The 18,845-nt window shown below is 40.5% G+C and overlaps 1 protein-coding gene across 5 annotated transcripts in view; it reads right to left on the reverse strand.

Annotated features, from left to right (window-relative positions):
- The window catches only part of LOC147795671 (serine/threonine-protein kinase MRCK alpha-like), a 41,789-nt gene that overhangs the window by 12,434 nt on the left and 10,510 nt on the right, over nt 1-18,845 (reverse strand). For all 5 annotated transcript variants that reach the window (XM_087131063.1, XM_087131062.1, XM_087131061.1 and 2 more), the window contains 14 exons: nt 13,658-13,749; nt 13,110-13,193; nt 12,090-12,185; nt 11,443-11,685; nt 10,948-11,004; nt 10,115-10,258; nt 4,958-5,123; nt 4,074-4,236; nt 3,324-3,466; nt 2,424-2,540; nt 2,181-2,292; nt 1,170-1,310; nt 767-902; nt 306-416 (listed from right to left, as the gene is read on the reverse strand). In XM_087131063.1, coding sequence (XP_086987189.1) covers nt 306-416; nt 767-902; nt 1,170-1,310; nt 2,181-2,292; nt 2,424-2,540; nt 3,324-3,466; nt 4,074-4,236; nt 4,958-5,123; nt 10,115-10,258; nt 10,948-11,004; nt 11,443-11,685; nt 12,090-12,185; nt 13,110-13,193; nt 13,658-13,749 — 1,805 coding nt within the window. Of the gene's footprint in view, nt 1-305; nt 417-766; nt 903-1,169; nt 1,311-2,180; nt 2,293-2,423; nt 2,541-3,323; nt 3,467-4,073; nt 4,237-4,957; nt 5,124-10,114; nt 10,259-10,947; nt 11,005-11,442; nt 11,686-12,089; nt 12,186-13,109; nt 13,194-13,657; nt 13,750-18,845 lie in introns of those variants that run through there.

Below are 18,845 nucleotides of genomic sequence, written 5' to 3' on the forward strand. Positions count from 1 at the left end.
CAAAGAAAAATTTTAAAAACAAGCTGGAATGAAAAAATTGAGTTATCTACAGTAAACAGAATGTGCCGCCAACTTTTCTGAATATTTCCATGAACATTTGAGGGTTTTAAAGATTCAACTGTACTGGTACACTTTTTTTATTATTGCCAAGTTTCAAAACTTGGGGGTATATTAATCAACGCTGAAAATCCTCCAACAATTCCAACCCCTTCTAGCGACACAATCATGTACAAAACTTGATCCATTCAATTTCACTGTACATCCATTATAGAACTACAAATATCAAAAGTAGCTGGAGTTCTTACCCTGACCCTTTCCAGCTCTTCTTCCCGCTGTTTGACCAATTGCTCGCTCTGCTGCCTTAAAAACTTCTCCTTGTTCAGCTCAGCTAGTTTATCTTCCAACTCAGTCTCAAGCTGAGAGAGAAACAAAAAGAAACAAACATTCACCGAGGTCTACCCAGGAAAAGAGACAACTGCTACGCTGACTACAACAGAGATGCAGCAAGGTGATATATCTTGCCATCGTGTCTTGCTATTCAGAAGTGTGGGCCTCAGTACCCAAGTCCATACTCAGGTTTTCCATTCCAAAATTGTTGCTGGGCAAGTTCATCTTGCACGTACATTTTCCTGAAATGTTATTTCCATCAGAGACAGATGTCATTTTTTGCCATAGCTGGCAAGATTGACTATGTACACATTAACAAGAAGAGAGGCGGGGAGCTATCCACAGTCTCTGAAGGGAGATGGACTTCCCTGCTACTAACCTCTTTCCGGATTTTCTCAGCTTTGCGGATATCCAGCCGTTGCACTTCCACCTTCTGACTCATGGCGTTGTACTCCTCTTCCCTGTCCCGGAGTTCACGAGTCAGCTTGGTCTTCTGTGACCTCAGATCCGATAACCTAAGTAAGGGAATCCAGGAAAAATTTTGAAACACTAACATTTTGCCAGTTAGAGAAAAACCGGACATTCCATCACCACCTCAGGAAGCCACTTTAACAAGCACCGGCGTAAAACACTCAGTAACAGTCACACTTGATCGTCATCACAGCAATACTGCAATGGTTTCCATGCAGAGAGTTGAGAAATTTTCTTATTCTTGACAAATGCACATATAATTAATTACTTGGGTCTCTATTTTTTTTCCTGGAGATCAACGTTCGGCCTACCTTTCATTGATCTCTGAGAATTCTTGCATGGTGAGTTTATACTGCGACTTGGCCTCCTTGAGTTCTTTGCCTTGCAGTTTCTGCCTTTCCTGCAGTTCCATCAGCTCTCGCTGAAGCTCCTCTCTCTCTGCTTTCAGAGACCTGGAAGGAGGTAGAGAATGGAAAACAATATTAACCAAGAATTTATATGATGGTAAATGTGGCAAATCAAAAATTATTTTGAAAGAAAGTTACACAAATCACTACTTCACAATAGAGAAAAAAATTATGCAAACCAGGGACTATCACTGTTATGTCCAGTCTTGAACATATTCTACAAACAGATTTCAGAGTTATTTAAACAGAAATCAACCTTAGAATTCATTGTTCGAAGGTAATAATGGCACAGACTGTGTCAGCTGTAAAGGCTAAAACATGAGCAATTTTGGACAGTACACAAATACTGGAAATAACACTTGCTTTATCGTGACCGTGGTCACAAGATAGAGGACTCACAACAAAACTGCTTTAAAAGTAATGCTGGTTTCTTTTCTCAAAGCCTTACAACAGAGGCGCAAAATGAACACATACACATAGCGCGGCCCTACATTGGGAGAAGTAACAGATGTCAGACAATATACATGTGACTAATTCTCATCTGCTGTGCAAAATGATACTGATAAAAATGACTGCCTAAATAAATAGTATCTTTTTAAACAGAAGTAAATGCCGAACACAGCTTTCTCAATTAAACGTGAAGTGGATGGTCAACTGATATTCAAATTGACATGCAATTGCTTGGAGTCAACTTGAGGGATGTTGCGGACATGGCCAAGCAGAGGAGAGCCATAGGGAGAGAGTAGGCCAACCAAGAACAGACTGGAAAATGGCCTTTAAGATGATGATGAAAAGCATTTTTCAGAAGGTTTTTAAGAGTTTGTCTTTTGGTATGACAGTCAAAAAAGTGAAAACCACTCTCCCCCTTTGCAGTAGTAGCTGTGAAAACTCTCTGAGATGCTAAAGCACAGGTACCTGTGTTGTTTTTCTAGTTGCCTGATCTTGGAGTTCTTGTCCTCGTCATCTTTCCTCATGCCAAGAGCCTCTTGTAGCTCCTTCTCCAAATGGTTGTTTGCCACTTGGGCATCTACAGTTTAAAAAAAAGAGTTTTCCCCATTTTTGAAGGTAGGTTTGCAGGAGTAACATGTCTGTCAGAGCTCTTTCTCAGCCTTTTCACAAAAGAAGCCTCTCTATCAAAGACAGAATTGGTTGGCTCACCTGTAAACTTCTTTGACAACAGTGCAATCTCATCCTTGAGATGTTTCACTTCGTTGTTTTCTGTGCCAACTGATCTGGGATCTTGCCTGTAGCTGTCAGCACCTCTTCTTGTTGCTTCTACAAAGGATACAAAGGCAGAAAGAGGAGGGCAGGGATTTGAGTCGGATAATACACTGCTGTTTGGTCAAATGGTAATCAATAAGCTCTTGAATTTAATCATCAGAAAAAGCACAGGCTTTGACTTTTTAGCAGTTTTGATTGGTTCATTACACAATGTATCAGGTCAATACTTGATGAAATATGGCAAAAGATATCAAAGTGATTGTCGGGATCTGGGTAGCATGTCTAGGATAACTGTGCATTGAATACACCCCAATGCAACTGGTGAAGACATCGTGCAGTATGGTCAAACACCAATGTAACCAAAAATGGTCAGATTTACTGACAATATTCACTGCGGTGGTTGTGCCACATAATGATCGATTTGTTCAATCAAATTTTCTTTGACCAAATCTGATCATTGACCATTAAGTCTCAAATGGAAGATCAGCAATGTGCCTTGTACTTGTGTGTGAATATGGGAAATGTACATGAGCCTCGGTCAAACTTGGTTTGAAGGTCACAAAAACTTAACTCTGACTACCTGTTGCATGTTGCAATACGCTCAGCTTCTGGTGACCAGCAATGCCACCAAATTTGTAAAGTCAAACTGACCTGTCAAACATGTTTGATGAACTGGAGATAGTTTGATCTTCATTACCTTTCCTCTTCATAGAAAGATCTGTGTTGGTTTCTTAAATCCTGGACTCATGTTTGAATGACCCCCCTAGCTGTACCCCTTCAAAGTAACCTGCAATTTTGTTCCTATCTCATAACTTTTAACTGGATGATTATGGATACCTGATAATTTGTGACTCAAGCTATTCTTCTCAGACTCTAGCCTCTTGATCCTTCTCTCGTAGGCCTCCATTGTTAAACCGTCAATGGAGTCTGATATGACCACATCCTTGGCTTCGATCAGAGAGCCCAGGTCCGACAGGCAACTTCAAAATCAAACAAAGTCAAGCGCAGAATGAGCTACACTTTTCTTTGGTCACACACTTGCAGCAAATCTCTCTTCAGGGGCTTGCCAACTTGTGCCACGAAAACGAGATCATTCTTGGCAGTGCATCTTCAATCATGGGTGGAAACGGGGGAATTTATCTGATGGGTTCATGTGCTCTTTCGAAGGGCACATTGTTGCTGACTGCATCCCCCCAAAGAGTGAATGGGTACCCCACAAGGGCAGTTGCAGTTATTTTGTTTGAACATTTTGAATGAAAGTATCAAGCAATAGACAGCTGAGATGATTTTTCCATTTTTTTTTTCAGCCTGATGACGGGTAATTGACGCTGTGGCACTTTGTGCACCAAAAACAGACAGACAGGCTCATCTCATAAATACGCATTAATACATGCGCACCCATCCATCAAACTTAGGCCCCGGGATCTTTATGGTTGCAACCCATTCACAGGGTTGTCATTCATACTTATGGATGGAAAAAACAGGAAGGGGACGATATACATCATTGGGACACCATATTTAAATTCATGTAGTATTCTCTGTCCTCATTAGAGATATCAGAAGAGGGGCAACAGGTGCCCATCTCACCTGTTTCTTGTGAATGAAAAGCCTACAAAGGGGAGGTGGTTGCCCGTGAAGGCTGCATGGGTGTTGGGCGGTACAGTCTCTGACTGCTTGAGGTCTGTTTCATCCACGTCAAAGTTGGATGTATCGGTTGGACTTTTGACATCTGGTTTGTATGGTGGAGTCACTGCCGAAAAAAAAAAGTAAAACGCGTGATATTATCAGATAGGTTTTCGCTTGTCAACATATCTGAACGTACATGTAGTTAGTGTTTCATTACTTTGAGCAGTCTGTGTCATCCTATGCAACTTTCTCTCTTTCATGCATGTAAACAGGTTTTTCGCTTTTTACGGAATCATAGATAATTGAATATCCTGAGGGAAAACGGCTGAGCAGGTGCTATTCAGATGGGTTTCCCACCATATCTACAATAAAATTAACCAGGTGATGTTTATTGCACGTTGCCATTTTGAATACACTGCTGGCACTGGTAAACTATGGAATAGGCGATAAAAAGCTTGTCAAGATAAATACATGTTTACTGGCGTGATCCACAGATCAAGTAAAAATGCCATTGCCTAAGTATTACATCCAGTAAAAACTTAAAAAAACAACATTTCCCCCCCCCAAAAAAAGGGTTTATATTGACAAACATGAGTGATGTCCTTCATTTTTGCCTGAAATTTCTGGCAAACAGAAAACATTCATGCCTGCACATGTATGGTGCCAGTGTTCTTTGTCTTAAATTTAAAGACAAAGAGCCTGAATCGGACTATTGCAGGAGGACTTACATTGTAAACCCTGAACAGTACAACGAAATGACGGGAAAGCCCAAATTGCATGTCTTGTGGAGTCATCAATGATGTTTTTACCTCCTCCCCGTCCCCTCCATCCGTCTATTTACTTACTTTCTCTGATGTTGTCCCAATCAATGCCACTGAAGAAGGGGTGGTTCTTGAAGTCTTCCAGCCCGTTGATGCCCAGACGCTGATCGGCGCTGCATATTAGCTTCCCAATCAGGTCCATGGCTTCGTCTGACACATCATCAATATCAGGCGGGAAGGCAAACTGGTCCTGGATGGGAAAAACAGGGTTGGAGAGTTATTGGAAACATTTTGTTTCGTTGATCGTAACCATCCTGGATCCTTCATAATCTTGGTAGAGTTTGTAAGATTGTTTAAAGGATTGAGGAAAAAAGATACCAGTCACTATTACTTCACAAGGGACTTGACTTTTGGACAGCTAAAGCAAACACGATAGTTTCCTGTGTAGTGGAAGATTTGGGAAGATTCTCAAAGGTTCCTCGCCAGAATGTTTAGGGAGTAAGGGTAAATTCTAACATCACCACCATGACCACAACTGGTAAACATCCACAAAGAGTGCCAGTGAATATAATGGCAGGTCATTCTCAAAGAAGCCAAAATAAAGGCTGCTGAACATCTACACAGTGGTTTCTCTCCATTTAGCCAGGTTAACGATGCCAAAAATACTGTACTACCTGCTTAATTGAGGGAATAAAAAAATTGGGTTAAAATACCCAGTAAGGTACTACTGTTGGGCATGATTGATTGATCACCATCAATCTTGTTGCAATCTAGTTGCACTTCTAGCCCAATTTGTATGAAATCATGGACTTGATTTCTCTTTTTTTAAAACAATCTTCCACAATCGCCAAGTAGAAACAAGGCGATATGCTGATAGCAGAATTGTAAGCAAATTGAGTAACAAGATCAACAGCTTGTGCAAAGATCAAGCAATTGGGCAGACCGACCAATCGCTCCCAACAGCTCCATTTTTCTTGTTTTTATTTTGTTAATACGTATTCCCGAGTTGCTTTTTCTATTTACTCCTTCATGAACTTAAGACCAACTCAGGGAAACATTAAATCAGATGCCATCCACACTTTGAGCCGTGTTCCAGACTTTGTCAGGAAAGGGATATATTTTAGACACTGTCCGTTTAATACTGTCACACGGCATTACACCATTTTCCCATCGTATCAGTCAAAATGCAGGTTTAATAAGGACCAACTGAGGCAAAAGTGTGAAAATTACGTTCAAGAAGAAAACTGGAAAAACTTTACAGAAAAAGATCTTATTGGCCATACATTGACCACAGAACCTTAGTGATTGCCCAATGACAAGCCAAAGACTGATCAACAGCCCTTTATGCAGTCTAGGTGTCTCATGTCTGTCTTAGAGTTAAAATCTAGCTTTTTTTTTTTTACTCTTCGGTTCCTTGTTGTAGTCAACATCACAATTGGGCCTCCACATTATCAACAGCCTCGTGTGAATATCAAATGTTATATAGAATATCACACTGCCACCTGATATGAGTACATGTATCTGGCTTTTCACAATTCAGTTCCCTCTATGGCAAGAATAATCCCCTTTCTAAAGTTGCCCCAAGATAATCCGTTTACCTCGATACCCATTTTGGCAGTATCTCTGATTGCAAAAAAATGGAGGTGGAATTTTCAGCGGAGCAGAAAGCCAAGCTTTCTACTTCAACATTCAAAATAATGGTACATACATGTCAATGGGGAGCCCAGCCCAAATCAGCAAGATGAGGGGGGAATAGGGACAGACTACGCTGTAACCTAATGCCAGTGTGAAAAAAACCTAAGTCTTTGCATAATGCCTGCTAAACAGCCCACCCATGCATTCACATGCAGTCTGGATATCAGTATCACTGTTCCACCATTTCCACAGTATCTGGGGCATGCACAACAAATGGGCCAGTGTCTGATGCACACAACAGTTTCACTATGCAACCATTCTCATGTTCAGAAATCAATTCTGAGAATCTTTCGCCTGTCAAGAGACAGTGATTTTTGTTTCCTTTGGAAAAATACTCATTTCCCATCTGAGATCATCCCATATTCAGTTTCAACCGCTAAAACGATGCAGTGTCATCTCATGGCAGGTACCGGTACATGTAATAGATAAAATGTCAATTTATGGGGGAAAAAATTACTTGACAGCATTTTCCTGACAGTTTTGCCTTAGATAATTTTACATGTGCCGGTACATCATCCTGAACTGTACACAAACCCAGCAACTGGCAAAACAGAACAGTACTTGTCAAATTTCTATTATTTTTTAAGTTTCCTTTGTTAAAAAACAAGCATTCGCTTCAGAAGCTAAACTGTTTCAAACTCAGCATTCAATTCAGTTAAATTTCCACCAGCAAAAGTCACGAACCCTAGAGTTGTCCATTTTTTTTTGGTAGGCAATGCCAGGGAAACTGCTCTGCCAAATTGCAAGATTGATGAGTTTTGTGATTTAGGGGGCTTTCAAAATCTAAGCTTTGTCTATGTCCCGTGCTTCACTCAATTTTTAAATCCCTCACTTTGGGGTTTTCAGATCAAGGAACAGTCATGTCTTGCTGGAGCCGTATCAACATGTCTGTTATCCAGAAAACAATGAAACTTTTTTCAAGAAGTTAGACGAGTACGTACAGGCCTGTAAGTGGTTTCACGGTGGGTAAAGATGCCCGAGACAGCAGCAGGGCCGAGATCTAGATAACAAGAAGTTTCCGAGCACAACCCTGCATACATGTACCGGTATGTACATGTAGTACTTTGCTAACTTCATCCTTTCATCATGCAGTATAAACCTCTAAAGTGCCTTTCAAAGTAAGGTTGATAATCTCTACTTTAAGCAATTTTTAATTGAAGTCCTTTCTTTAAGTTTGAAATCAGCTTCACCCTCTCCTGCTCAACGGCAAATGTTCTTGGCATCCCCTGTTATTAATTATTATTAATAGCTGTTATTAATTACCCTGTCACTGTAATTCACTTAACATTTCCAAATAAAATTGGAATCACGCTCCTGTTCTGTGTTACTGGCAGCCTTCTTTCTATCTCCTGAAGTACATGTGCGTAACACAAGCGGATACATTGTTGTACTTGTTCCAAGTTTACAGCATGTACGGTACTTCAACACACCACGTGAGTCATACATGTACATGAACTTAACTTCCTTACGCAGACATGGTAACACCAGACGTCATACCCGGCGGAATGTGCATATATTTTACTGGGTTGACCAGCTGTTCACACATTTTGCTCTATGTGCACCACATTGATATACACTGTACCCTGATGTACGAGTATTTCTCATTGTGTAAAAAAGCAAAGCAAGCCTGGTTGGCAGGCCATTGATCAAATGTTACTGAACTACATGTACATGCACATGTGTGCATCCCAATTCAATGTTAACAGGGGTAATATGCCACACTGAATCAAAGTTCTATTCCAGGGGGGAAAGGACTTTCCATTGCACAGTCACAAGAAATTTCTGATCTCTTCAGTGATGTGGGGATTCATACAGGGTTTGTCAAGCACTGCATGAACAAATAATGGTTTGCATTGGTAAAACAAACAAAAAAATTGGCAGGCAGATTGTTCCTTTGTCATTAGTAAACGAGGATAACCCACATGTACATGTACAATGTTAGAACCATCATTAAATGTATCTGTACAAATGTTGTTTGATCCAATGAGTGTCCACTCTGCTGTAAACATACGCTACACATGCAGTCATAAATACATGTATATCTCTGCCTCAACACCAGCATCTTCCCAAAACCTAGACATTGAATCAGAAGATAATTTCTGCTTTTCCCTGCTCCACAGGAACTTTGTGTAATAAACATGTACTAGTCTGACCAAACCGAATTTTTCTTATAGTCAACCCATCCAATCCCCCTTTCTTCTTGTACGCTCTGAGGGCATTCATCATTATACTTTCAGACACTAAGCACCATCCTATCTGGGTTACAAAGTCTCCCTATTCAGTGAGGGTTCCCCCCCCCCTCCAAAATATAAACAAATGGATTGGGGGCTGGCGTTTGTGACTTTGGCCCTGTTAGGGTTAGGCAAGGGACCTCTGGCAATCGCACTAACAAAAACAGCCAATGTGCTTCATCCTTAATGTTAAACAAACCTGGGTTTGGATTACCAGACCAGTTGAAATTCTAGAGCTCCTGACTTGTGCCCAGGAACTCTAACGAAAATATATATTATAGATTGCACCTGCTTCTGGTCAGGGAGAAATCAGGGTGAATATGACTGGTGAAGTGGAAATAACTTCACACAAACAAAGAGCAACCTAAAGTGTGCATGGGTGGACGCAGCAAGATGCTATGCTATGTCCACGGATTATGGAAAATCCTGACCCGGAGTGTAACCAGGCACAGAGCACAGTCAGTCGTGCTTTGTATTAAGACAAAACCGACAGACTTCATTCAATGTTATTCGCCACTGTGTAATGAACCATTCAAAATGGCATAAACTGAAAAAGACATCAGTGTCTGTCCACGCACCTGTACATTCACTTTCTGATTTTTTTTTTCCATACATTTTTTACAATGTGGAGCAGAACAGTTCCTTACCAACAAGACCTGATATTTACAGTTTATCCAAGCAAATTCAAACCCTTTGCATGACAGTGCATAAGTTTAAGAGACTGATGAGGTATCACATCCCAATCTTCACCAGTACACTGTATATGCAGAGGTGTTATTGCTTTACGACTAGTGTTAGACTTCAGGGATTGGGGAAGATAATTGACAGAAATGCAGAGGAAATAGGGCTGACAAGCATGGACAGATGTAAACAACTCACTACTCTCAGACCTGGCAGCACTGTGAAGCAGATGGATCATTAATGGGTTTTGGTCTGATTTTACAGGGCACTCTCACTGACTCATGTGACTCACCATACCGGTAAGTCTGCCACTTTCAAAGGCAAAGACTGAGACATCACACAGAGTATTTTACTAGAAGGCAAGCCCGCATAGCTTTGGCAAAATGGCAGAGAATGTAAGAAAATCATGGAGCCAGCACCCAGTAACAGATTGGTACGATAACAACAACTGCACACCGCATTACGTAGTGATCGATAAGCCATTCAATAAAGAATTCGGGTTAGGGTATAAGAAAAATAAAGGCCTCACTGTCTAGTTTACAGTGTTGCTAATCACATGCTTGTCTAAACTTAGTGGCGACATGGTCCTCTGACGGCCTTTGATTGGGCCCAATTTCATCCAAAATTTTCCTACCTTGTGGTTCATGATCTTGCTGTAGGTCTCCACCAGTGATTCTGCGTAGAACGGAGTCTCTCCAAACAGCATTTCGTACATGCAGACACCCAGGGACCACCAGTCGCACTCTGGCCCATATTTTCCCTGACCGTCCTCCATGGCCTGGTAATAAACAGATTAAATAACCCTCAGCTGATATCCTCCTGATCACCATTTTGCTTTAACTGTCAAAAATAAACATAACTTTTCTGAGCAGCTTGCATTAGTAATTATCTAAATCAGGCTTATCCTTCTTGGACTTAGTCTTTTCTGTGGGCACCCCTTTAACTTCCAACAGTCACGGCTGCTGAATATGTAACACTTGGAAATGCACTTTGGGGCATAAATCACAAACAGAAAACCCTGCTTATGAAAAGACCAAAGAGTCTTAGCAATCCTTGCGACCTAAAAATTCAAGTACCCTATTGGGATTAAAAAAAAATTCACATAAAATACGGTGCAAGTGGGAGTAAGTGAATTATTCAAGAAAAGAACATTTTTGGCCAACTACGATATGAGCAACTACTGGGAACCTTTCCAACTGTTTGGGCATCAGAAAACATCTTGATGTGGTACTCTCTCGGTGATGACAAAACAACTTGTAAGGGAGAAAAACATCACTCGACCACAGCTCTGTAAAAAATCCCCTGATTAGAATCCTTTGGCTCCAGTGTTTCAAGACTCTAGTCAGCACAGAAGACCCAGCATGATTCCTATCTTCAGCCCATTTCTTCTGGCAGAGCAAATGCTACAGCAGCACAAAGGGTATACTGATTACCCCCCAGGGATGGATTTAGTAACTAACAGCTTACCCTGAGAATCTCAGGAGAGATGTAGTCTGGTGTTCCCACAGCTACATTTGACTGAACCTGAGAAAGATTTTTAAAACAGTGACAGAAGTTGCAAGTACTTTGCTCTTAAGCATATAAATTAAGTCTAAACCTGTAAATCATTTGAATTATTTCCGTTTTTAATTTGGTCTATTTTTACTTAATCTTGAAACACAGGTGTATATTATTTTCCTCAAATTTGTGAGTCCGGTAATGTTAGAATCAATATTCTCACAATTACCAACAAATTTTCGAGGGAATACTTGAAAGTGCCACACTTCTATATTTCTATTCTTCGAAACCTTACAGCAAAATAAAATTAGCGACAGGAATTGACTCCTTTAAATTTTGATTGCACACATTGTGATTTGGGAGCACTTGGCTTCGATAAGTGAGACCTCACTGAAGACCTTTCTGACAGAGGGGGAATAAATTTGAAGAGGCATCTGATCTGACCAAATGGCGATCCTCTCTCACCGAGCCATCCTCCTGCATCTTGAGGCAGGAGCCAAAGTCGGCTAGCCGTATGTGGCCATGCTGGTCCAGCAGCACGTTGTCTGGCTTGATGTCCCGGTGCACGTACTGCAGCTGGTGGATGGAGTCGATGGCCAGCACCATCTCTGCGATGTAGAAGCGGGCCATGTCCTCCGGCAGCCGGTCCTCAAATTTGCTGAGGAGGGTCAGGAGGTCACCCCCGCTGTAGTAGTCCATGACAAAGTACTGGAGATCGGAGGAGAGGGGAAGGGGAGAAAGACCGATACACGATGAAGCAACATCAAGTTGTGTCCATCATATGTCCAGTCATGAGCACATCATGAGTCAAAATGATTTTTTTTTTACTTCGGTCACTAGTAACTCCACAGGTCTAGTCACAAATAACACAGAGTTACATGTCTACATTTCTGACAAGGCTTTTGCTGAAAAATGGAAACACCTAAAAAATTCTACATTTCTAGCAATAATATGCTGAATGCTTTGCAGACTGATAAAATCAAGATGCCTTAAATCTGCATGTCTGTCTCTGTGCCAAGTTCTGAAAATGTGTCCTTAATATCACCATCAATACAAACAGGGTAGGGGTGCACCATTTTGTGGTTCCCACTTTGTCCCCGCAGGCAACTCACCAAATAGTCATCATCTTGAAAGGAATAGTGTAGATGGGTTATCCATCTGTCGTCACCTTTCACAAGGACATCTCTTTCTTCTATAAAGCAGGCAGTCTGACAAAAAAAAAGATTTAATGTCAAGATGCGTCAATAATTTGACAGAGAGGTCATGTCCAACTTTTTCTTGCAATGGCTGGATGCAACATGTCGCTACGGAAGTCTTTAACTAGCGGCTACTGCCACTCCCCATAGACTTGTGTGTTATTGTCAGCCAGAGCCATGTTAATGACCTATCCACTCATACATTGTAATTAATGTTCAACATATTTCATTCCCAAAGTATATTTCAACAATTCATTTACCAGTAGTTTGCAGTATTTGTTAATATTTTGGATCAGCAGGTACTTTTATTTGGTTCAGAGAACAAATACCATCAACATATTAGACTTCAGGAAAACATTTCCATGTATCTATGTAGAGATAGTCACAAAGTTAGATCAAGTTACAGCAACTGTACTGTATGTTTAAAATAATGCCACATGCATGTAATTATGTGCTAAACAAGTGCAGAAGACAGGACTCTCCCTGCCTGAATCCTGCAAAATCCTCCCAAAATCCTGGTGGATTTTGAAGGATCTATAAGATCTATAAGAACTGGGACTGGGACTAAGGGATCTAGCATCTATTTAATGGAAAATTCACAGATTTGCTTTTCAGACAAAACTCTGTAGCAGGTTGTCCATTTTTCATAAGCTCCACCAGTGCATTTGCAAGTAGCAAAAATAGTTTACAGAAGAAGCGATTTAAACCTGTTTGATATTAACTACGGTAAGGCTTTAAATGACCCTGGGTGGTTTTCATGGCACTGATGGGAAAATTAGCCTTAAAAAACAATGAAAAGAGTGTCAAAAGCCTTAGTATTTCCACTCCCCTTACTTAAAAAGAGATGGAGAGAACAAATTTTATTAAGTTCACTCCATCTGTAATACCTGTAACCTGTTCACTCAACACTTGAAATATTTGGCGCTAAAGACTGACCTCTGCCCTCTTGAGCATTTCCCATTTGTTGAGTAGTTTCATGGCAAATATTTTGTCACTGTTCTTTAACCTCACCACAGCAACCTGTAAGACAGAACCAACCAAAAAAAAAATCTCATTGGTTTCATCAAACCAAGTCAAGCATGTGCGACAACAGATGGTGTAATGGCTTGTGTTTGGTAAATGTGCAGTTAGATGCAATGGGATATCTAGATTCTAATGAGATCTTTTCTTCCTAACAAGACTCCCAAAGGTTGCAGGAAACATTCAGGTTTAAAATACTACGGAAACAAAAACAATAACTAGTGTTAATCTAATTAACCAAATACAACATAAATTAATTAGTCACAGCTGTATGCCACGCATGTAAATTGTTTATAAATTTATTTTGGACATGTGAATGTAGCTGCGGGGTGATTGAGCAGTAATTTACGTTGGCCTGCAATTGCTACAAAATATCCAGGAATTGACCTTCCTAAGAAGATCATATATCATTGGAGGGGAAGAGATTTTTGCTGGTAGTGGAGGAAAAGTGGATTAGTACTGACCTCACCGAAAGCTCCTCGACCAATCACCTTGAGTGTTTCAAAGTCATCTCTGCGTAACCGCAAAATCTTGACCTTCTCTGCAACGGGTTTTGCTGTGTCGCGGAAAATTAATTAGACATGAGTTTGGGATTTTTTTTACAAAATATGTGAATGCTTTTACAAAATAAAAAATCAAAGTGTGCCAATCATATAATCTGTCAAGTTTAGCACAAAGTTGTTCTGCATGCAGTTTAGTTTGGTAAAACTTTGTTTTGTTAGCTTAATGGGCTGTCAAAGTTCCGATTCAAGATATGTAAACATATACAAGAGCATACAAACTGCACGTACAATGTACATGTCCACACATGTATACATGTATCGGTAAGTACATGTATATTCAGGGGAAATGATGTTGGCATCAGGTATTAATTAATGTAGCCCATGATTAACATGTACATGTACGTTTACTGGTATGTTGGCTCTCTGAAAAGGAGAAATTTGACAACAGTAATTGTATACTGGCAACTGAACTTGAAATCAAGTCTGACATCCTGCCACAGCAGGAATCACTTCTCTGTCTCGTTTATACAGATTCAAGTCCCGCAGGGAACTTTGAACAACTGAAGCTAAAAAATACTGAAATAGGAATACAGGCAACAAAGATAACCCATGAATTAAATAGGTACACTTGGCAAATTTCCTCCCATCACGAATGACACATACATGTACGTTCATATTATTTATTGTATAGCACATGTACATGTATACGTACAGGTATACCGGTATGTACATGTACCATGTATGCACACCAGTAATCCCTAGTATTTTGACAGGGATACTTCTTACATTCTCCAATATGTACATTGACACCACTTTGCAGAAACCCAACACATTCTTTGTACATACATGTAGGTACAATGTACATGTACATCAACTTTCAGGGAGCATCAAGCCAATACAAGCGGCTGACAATGTACATGTACGTATTCCTGAACCCTACAAAATCTTCCAAACCACCCAGGGTACTAGTACCAGTACCTCAAAGGAGCTGCAAAGGTCAGAGTTAAGGTGCCTTTCCATATGCACGTCAACACTTGCATCAAGCGTTGCATATCCGTCAAAGTCGCTCTTGATTTTGACAGCCGAACGCAACTCACACGTGTTATGTTAATAGAGTCTACGTGAAAGTGAATCGCATGAATGCATTGTGTACGCATCACACCAAAAATACGTTAATATGGAAAGGCACCCTTACTTGTTCAGGAATGTATGTGCGCATTGAAAATACAATGTACAATGTACACGTAGTTTACAATACCACACTCTTGTAGCTACGCTCTCCTAGAAGAATCCTTTTTTTTAGTGTTACCAATACACATCCATTAAGACTTAATAAAGATGGAGAAAGGGACTGCTTTCTTTTAATGCTTACCGGTACATGTATAAGTAATGCAGCTGTGATATTACTTGGAGAAAACATTTGGTTCACAGATTAGATGCACGTGACACAGGCTGCACAGGTGCCTGAACACATTCTTATGCATGTGCTGCCAACTTACTGCATGTAGTTCTTTGTAATAAACAATGCAGTTCTCAATGCACTCATGTTAAGGTACAGTAAAGCACAAACAAGACTGAATGCCAATGGATACAGGCAAAATCAAATTAGTGAAATCCAAATGTTATAATTTAATTACATTTTTCTTGCATTACTGTACTGGCACAAGGAACACCATTTTTTTCAACAGCATTTTAAAATACATACATACATGTACTCGGTTATATACTAGTATTGTGTACATGTACATGTACACATAGCAACTCTACAATGTACATGTACATATGGTACAAATGTATGTGCCGGGGTAATCGAGATCATTTCAAAGTGGCAACCACACCAGATGATTACACCTGGCATTCACATGTGCTTTACTCATTCACAAACATTAAAATGTAATCAAGGGATTCCAATACAGTGTAAACCCATTTGCTTTTTGTTACTACTGGTGTCTCTGTGTTCTACATGAATGAAAATGCTTTGGATAATCCAATGCGATTTTACGCATTTGAGCAAAAAGAAAATGAATCATTCTAGTACATGTACATTCTTTGGAAATATCCAGCGAGGGGAGTCGGGTTGGCGTAGTGGTTCTTTCCTCGCCTTCCACCTTTGGGGGCCTGGGTTCGAATCCTGACCCAGTCCACATGTGGATTGGGTTTCCAGTCACAACCTGATTCTGTGGGTTTTACTCAGAGTATCCCCCTGCAGTTTTCCTCCCACCTCTAAAACTGTACATGTAACTGCTTCTCATTTTCTCCGGGCTTGCGAGCTACAGTGCCAAGGGCGCTTTTGAGGAATCCTTGGTGTCATTACCAGAAATGATTAATAATAATAATAAAGTTGGTGTGATGTTTCCTGATGGATGCCTTGCCACTCTATGATTCGGATTCAGAAGTCTATTGTTTGAAATGTAACATTTATGTGTGTACATATACATGTACATGTGTACTTGATTTTGGCCTCCGGTCATTTGGCTCAAACTAGCCATGTGAATGATTCAGGCATGCTGTCTCTCAGGATGTATATTTTATATTCAACAGCTTTTATCACAGAAATCAACACTTTTATAGTAGGCGAACTGCCTCATCGTCCTGGGATATTCCCAGAGCTTCAAAATGCCAATAGTTGTGCATCATCGTGAAGAATTGTTCACTCCATGTGACAGTTGTTGTTACTTGTTGCCCTTTACAGCCGATGGTACTAGTAAACACCGGTACGTACATCATGGAGTAGAGGAATACTGTACAACAGAAAGCCCCTTAAGTTTCTGCTTTGACGGCTAGGAATTCACTAATGCTCAAAGATACATGTAGATGTACATGTACGAACAAACTTTGCCATGTTGATATTTATCACCAGATGTACAGTACCGGTCCCTGTACCTGGGCAGACGTTGGTCAACAGGCAACAGATGCTAGCAATGATGAAGACTCGACTCAAGTTTGGGTCTTCCGTGTCGTTGTCTGCATTTATACTTTGCATGAGGAGGCCGTGTGTCTTTACCTGCTTCATGCCCTCTTGTGGCCACTTATTACTGTGAGTTCAGAAATCCTGACTTGACGAATCTGCCAGCCGTTTGTACACAGCAAAACAGGTAGCAGCCAATCAAATTGCTAAACTTGTTTTTACATCATTCCTACCTTCATTATGATGAACGAGTCTACATTGTACAAGTCTGACTACTTTGATTGGTGGAAATTCCGAGTCTGACCACTTTGATTGGTGGAAATTCTGTGTACATTAAGCAAGATCATGTCGTTCATATGCAATTATGAATAACTACATGTACATACAGCACATGTATCACTGACTGGGGATCTGATTGGCTTATACGTCAAGTCGGACTTACTGACTGGTGACACACAATGTAATGTATTATCTTTGTCGTTGATGCCGGATATTGCAGAAGAGCTATCGTATGAGGGTGTTTTATAAGAAGTTATGCAAGTGGCCGAGTGCGATGACCGTGTGTACGGTATATGAAGGGATGGCTGACTGGGGGAGAGCATCACAAGTCTGACTTGATTCAAGTCTAGCAATGACACAGAATCGAGCAACACAGCACAGAATAGGCTGGATGGTCAGCAAAATGGTTTGAATACAATGTCAGTGTGTACCCAAATAATCAAGGGTGGAGCCTGGCACTGTCAGACCATTTCATTATGTATACCGGTACATGAGCACTCACCAGGTTGCTGATGTGTACATGGACATGTGTACCGTACATGGGGATACCTTTCTGTGTACCTTCACCCTCATGCACAAACATGTACAGGTACATGTACAAAATGTACTTCAGTACTCTGATATTTCTCTCTCCAATGTTCGGACAGTTTTGGTGGGAAAGCTTCTCCCTGATGCTGCCCAAATCTAGTGCCACATTACATTGTACATCAAAATTGGGGCATCGTATCTTACACCGTACCATACGGGTGGCTTGCTTTTAACGCACATGTAGGTACATGTACCCTATGCCATAAAAGCCTTTGAAACGACATGTACATATGAGAGCTTTGCAAAGTGCAGTAGAGTTAGCTATGAAATATTTCAACAAGTACATACATGTACATGTATGTACCGGTACATGGTACACTGTACATGTACATGTTTGCGCAATCATTCCATGCTAAATTACACGAAGGGCTCAAGCAGTGTACACGTCCATGTATTATATTCAGGGAAGTTTGACCACCCATGCAAAAAAGACAGAAGTCCATCCAGGAAGGAAGTATCCCATGTCAGAGTATCTCCAACCAGTTGTTCAGCATGTTCAGTGGGATGGTTGCCAAGCAATGGTTAAACACAAATAGAGTTTGTACCCTGTTAGCTCTGAGTTGATTAAAAAGCCTCCAGCTTGGTTTTTGTGCTCCAGCACCCAGTTGTTTATCAACTGGCATTTCATGGTTGTTTAGCGAGGGGATTTTATGACCCACAAATGTACTACTATATTTACCCCAGTTCAGGGAACCGTATGGAATGGTAAACAGTTGGAACTGTTTGGAAAGTTGCTTCTATAAAAATGGCCAGAAATAATGCAAAATTTGTATCAAAAACTATCCAATTGGTGAACAGTTCTGTGTTTTGTGTGGTGTGTGTACCGGTAGTTGCAGTGGAAATTAGACTGTTGTGAGAATGGGAACCGCTTCAAAACTATTTTATGTAAGGCACAGTTTATAAGATGCTAAGATGCTGAGAAATACTGGACACCTTGAATTTATAGATTTGAAAGTAATCCCAGCGACAATTCTGAGGACAAATACATATTTGCAGGGTTCCCTGGGTCTGTGGTATGGAAACTCTTGGAAAAATTTTGTCCCAGAAAGTCACAGAAAATGATGAACAAAATAGGATGTCATGGAACCCTGTTGTCAGAAGTCATGGAAAAGTCCTGTAAATCAAGATCTTGCAAGGGTTTGATGTGATAATGGAATAACGACAGATTCACAGGTTACATGTACATGTATGTACATATCTTTCCTTGTTGGTCTATAGTAGTGGTTATGGCAGTCTTTCATAATAGCAAATAATTTTTTTTCTGTAAACTGGCAGTACACGTCACAGACATTTTCATATTTTAGTCCTGGAAAGTCACAGAAGAGTCATGGAATTCTTGTTACCAGATTTCTGTGAACACCCTGATGTGGTACA

This window comes from Acanthaster planci, linkage group LG21, assembly GCF_054643075.1.
Source record: "Acanthaster planci isolate LZ-2023a linkage group LG21, COTS_SCS, whole genome shotgun sequence".
NCBI classification, from domain to species: Eukaryota; Metazoa; Echinodermata; class Asteroidea; order Valvatida; family Acanthasteridae; genus Acanthaster; species Acanthaster planci.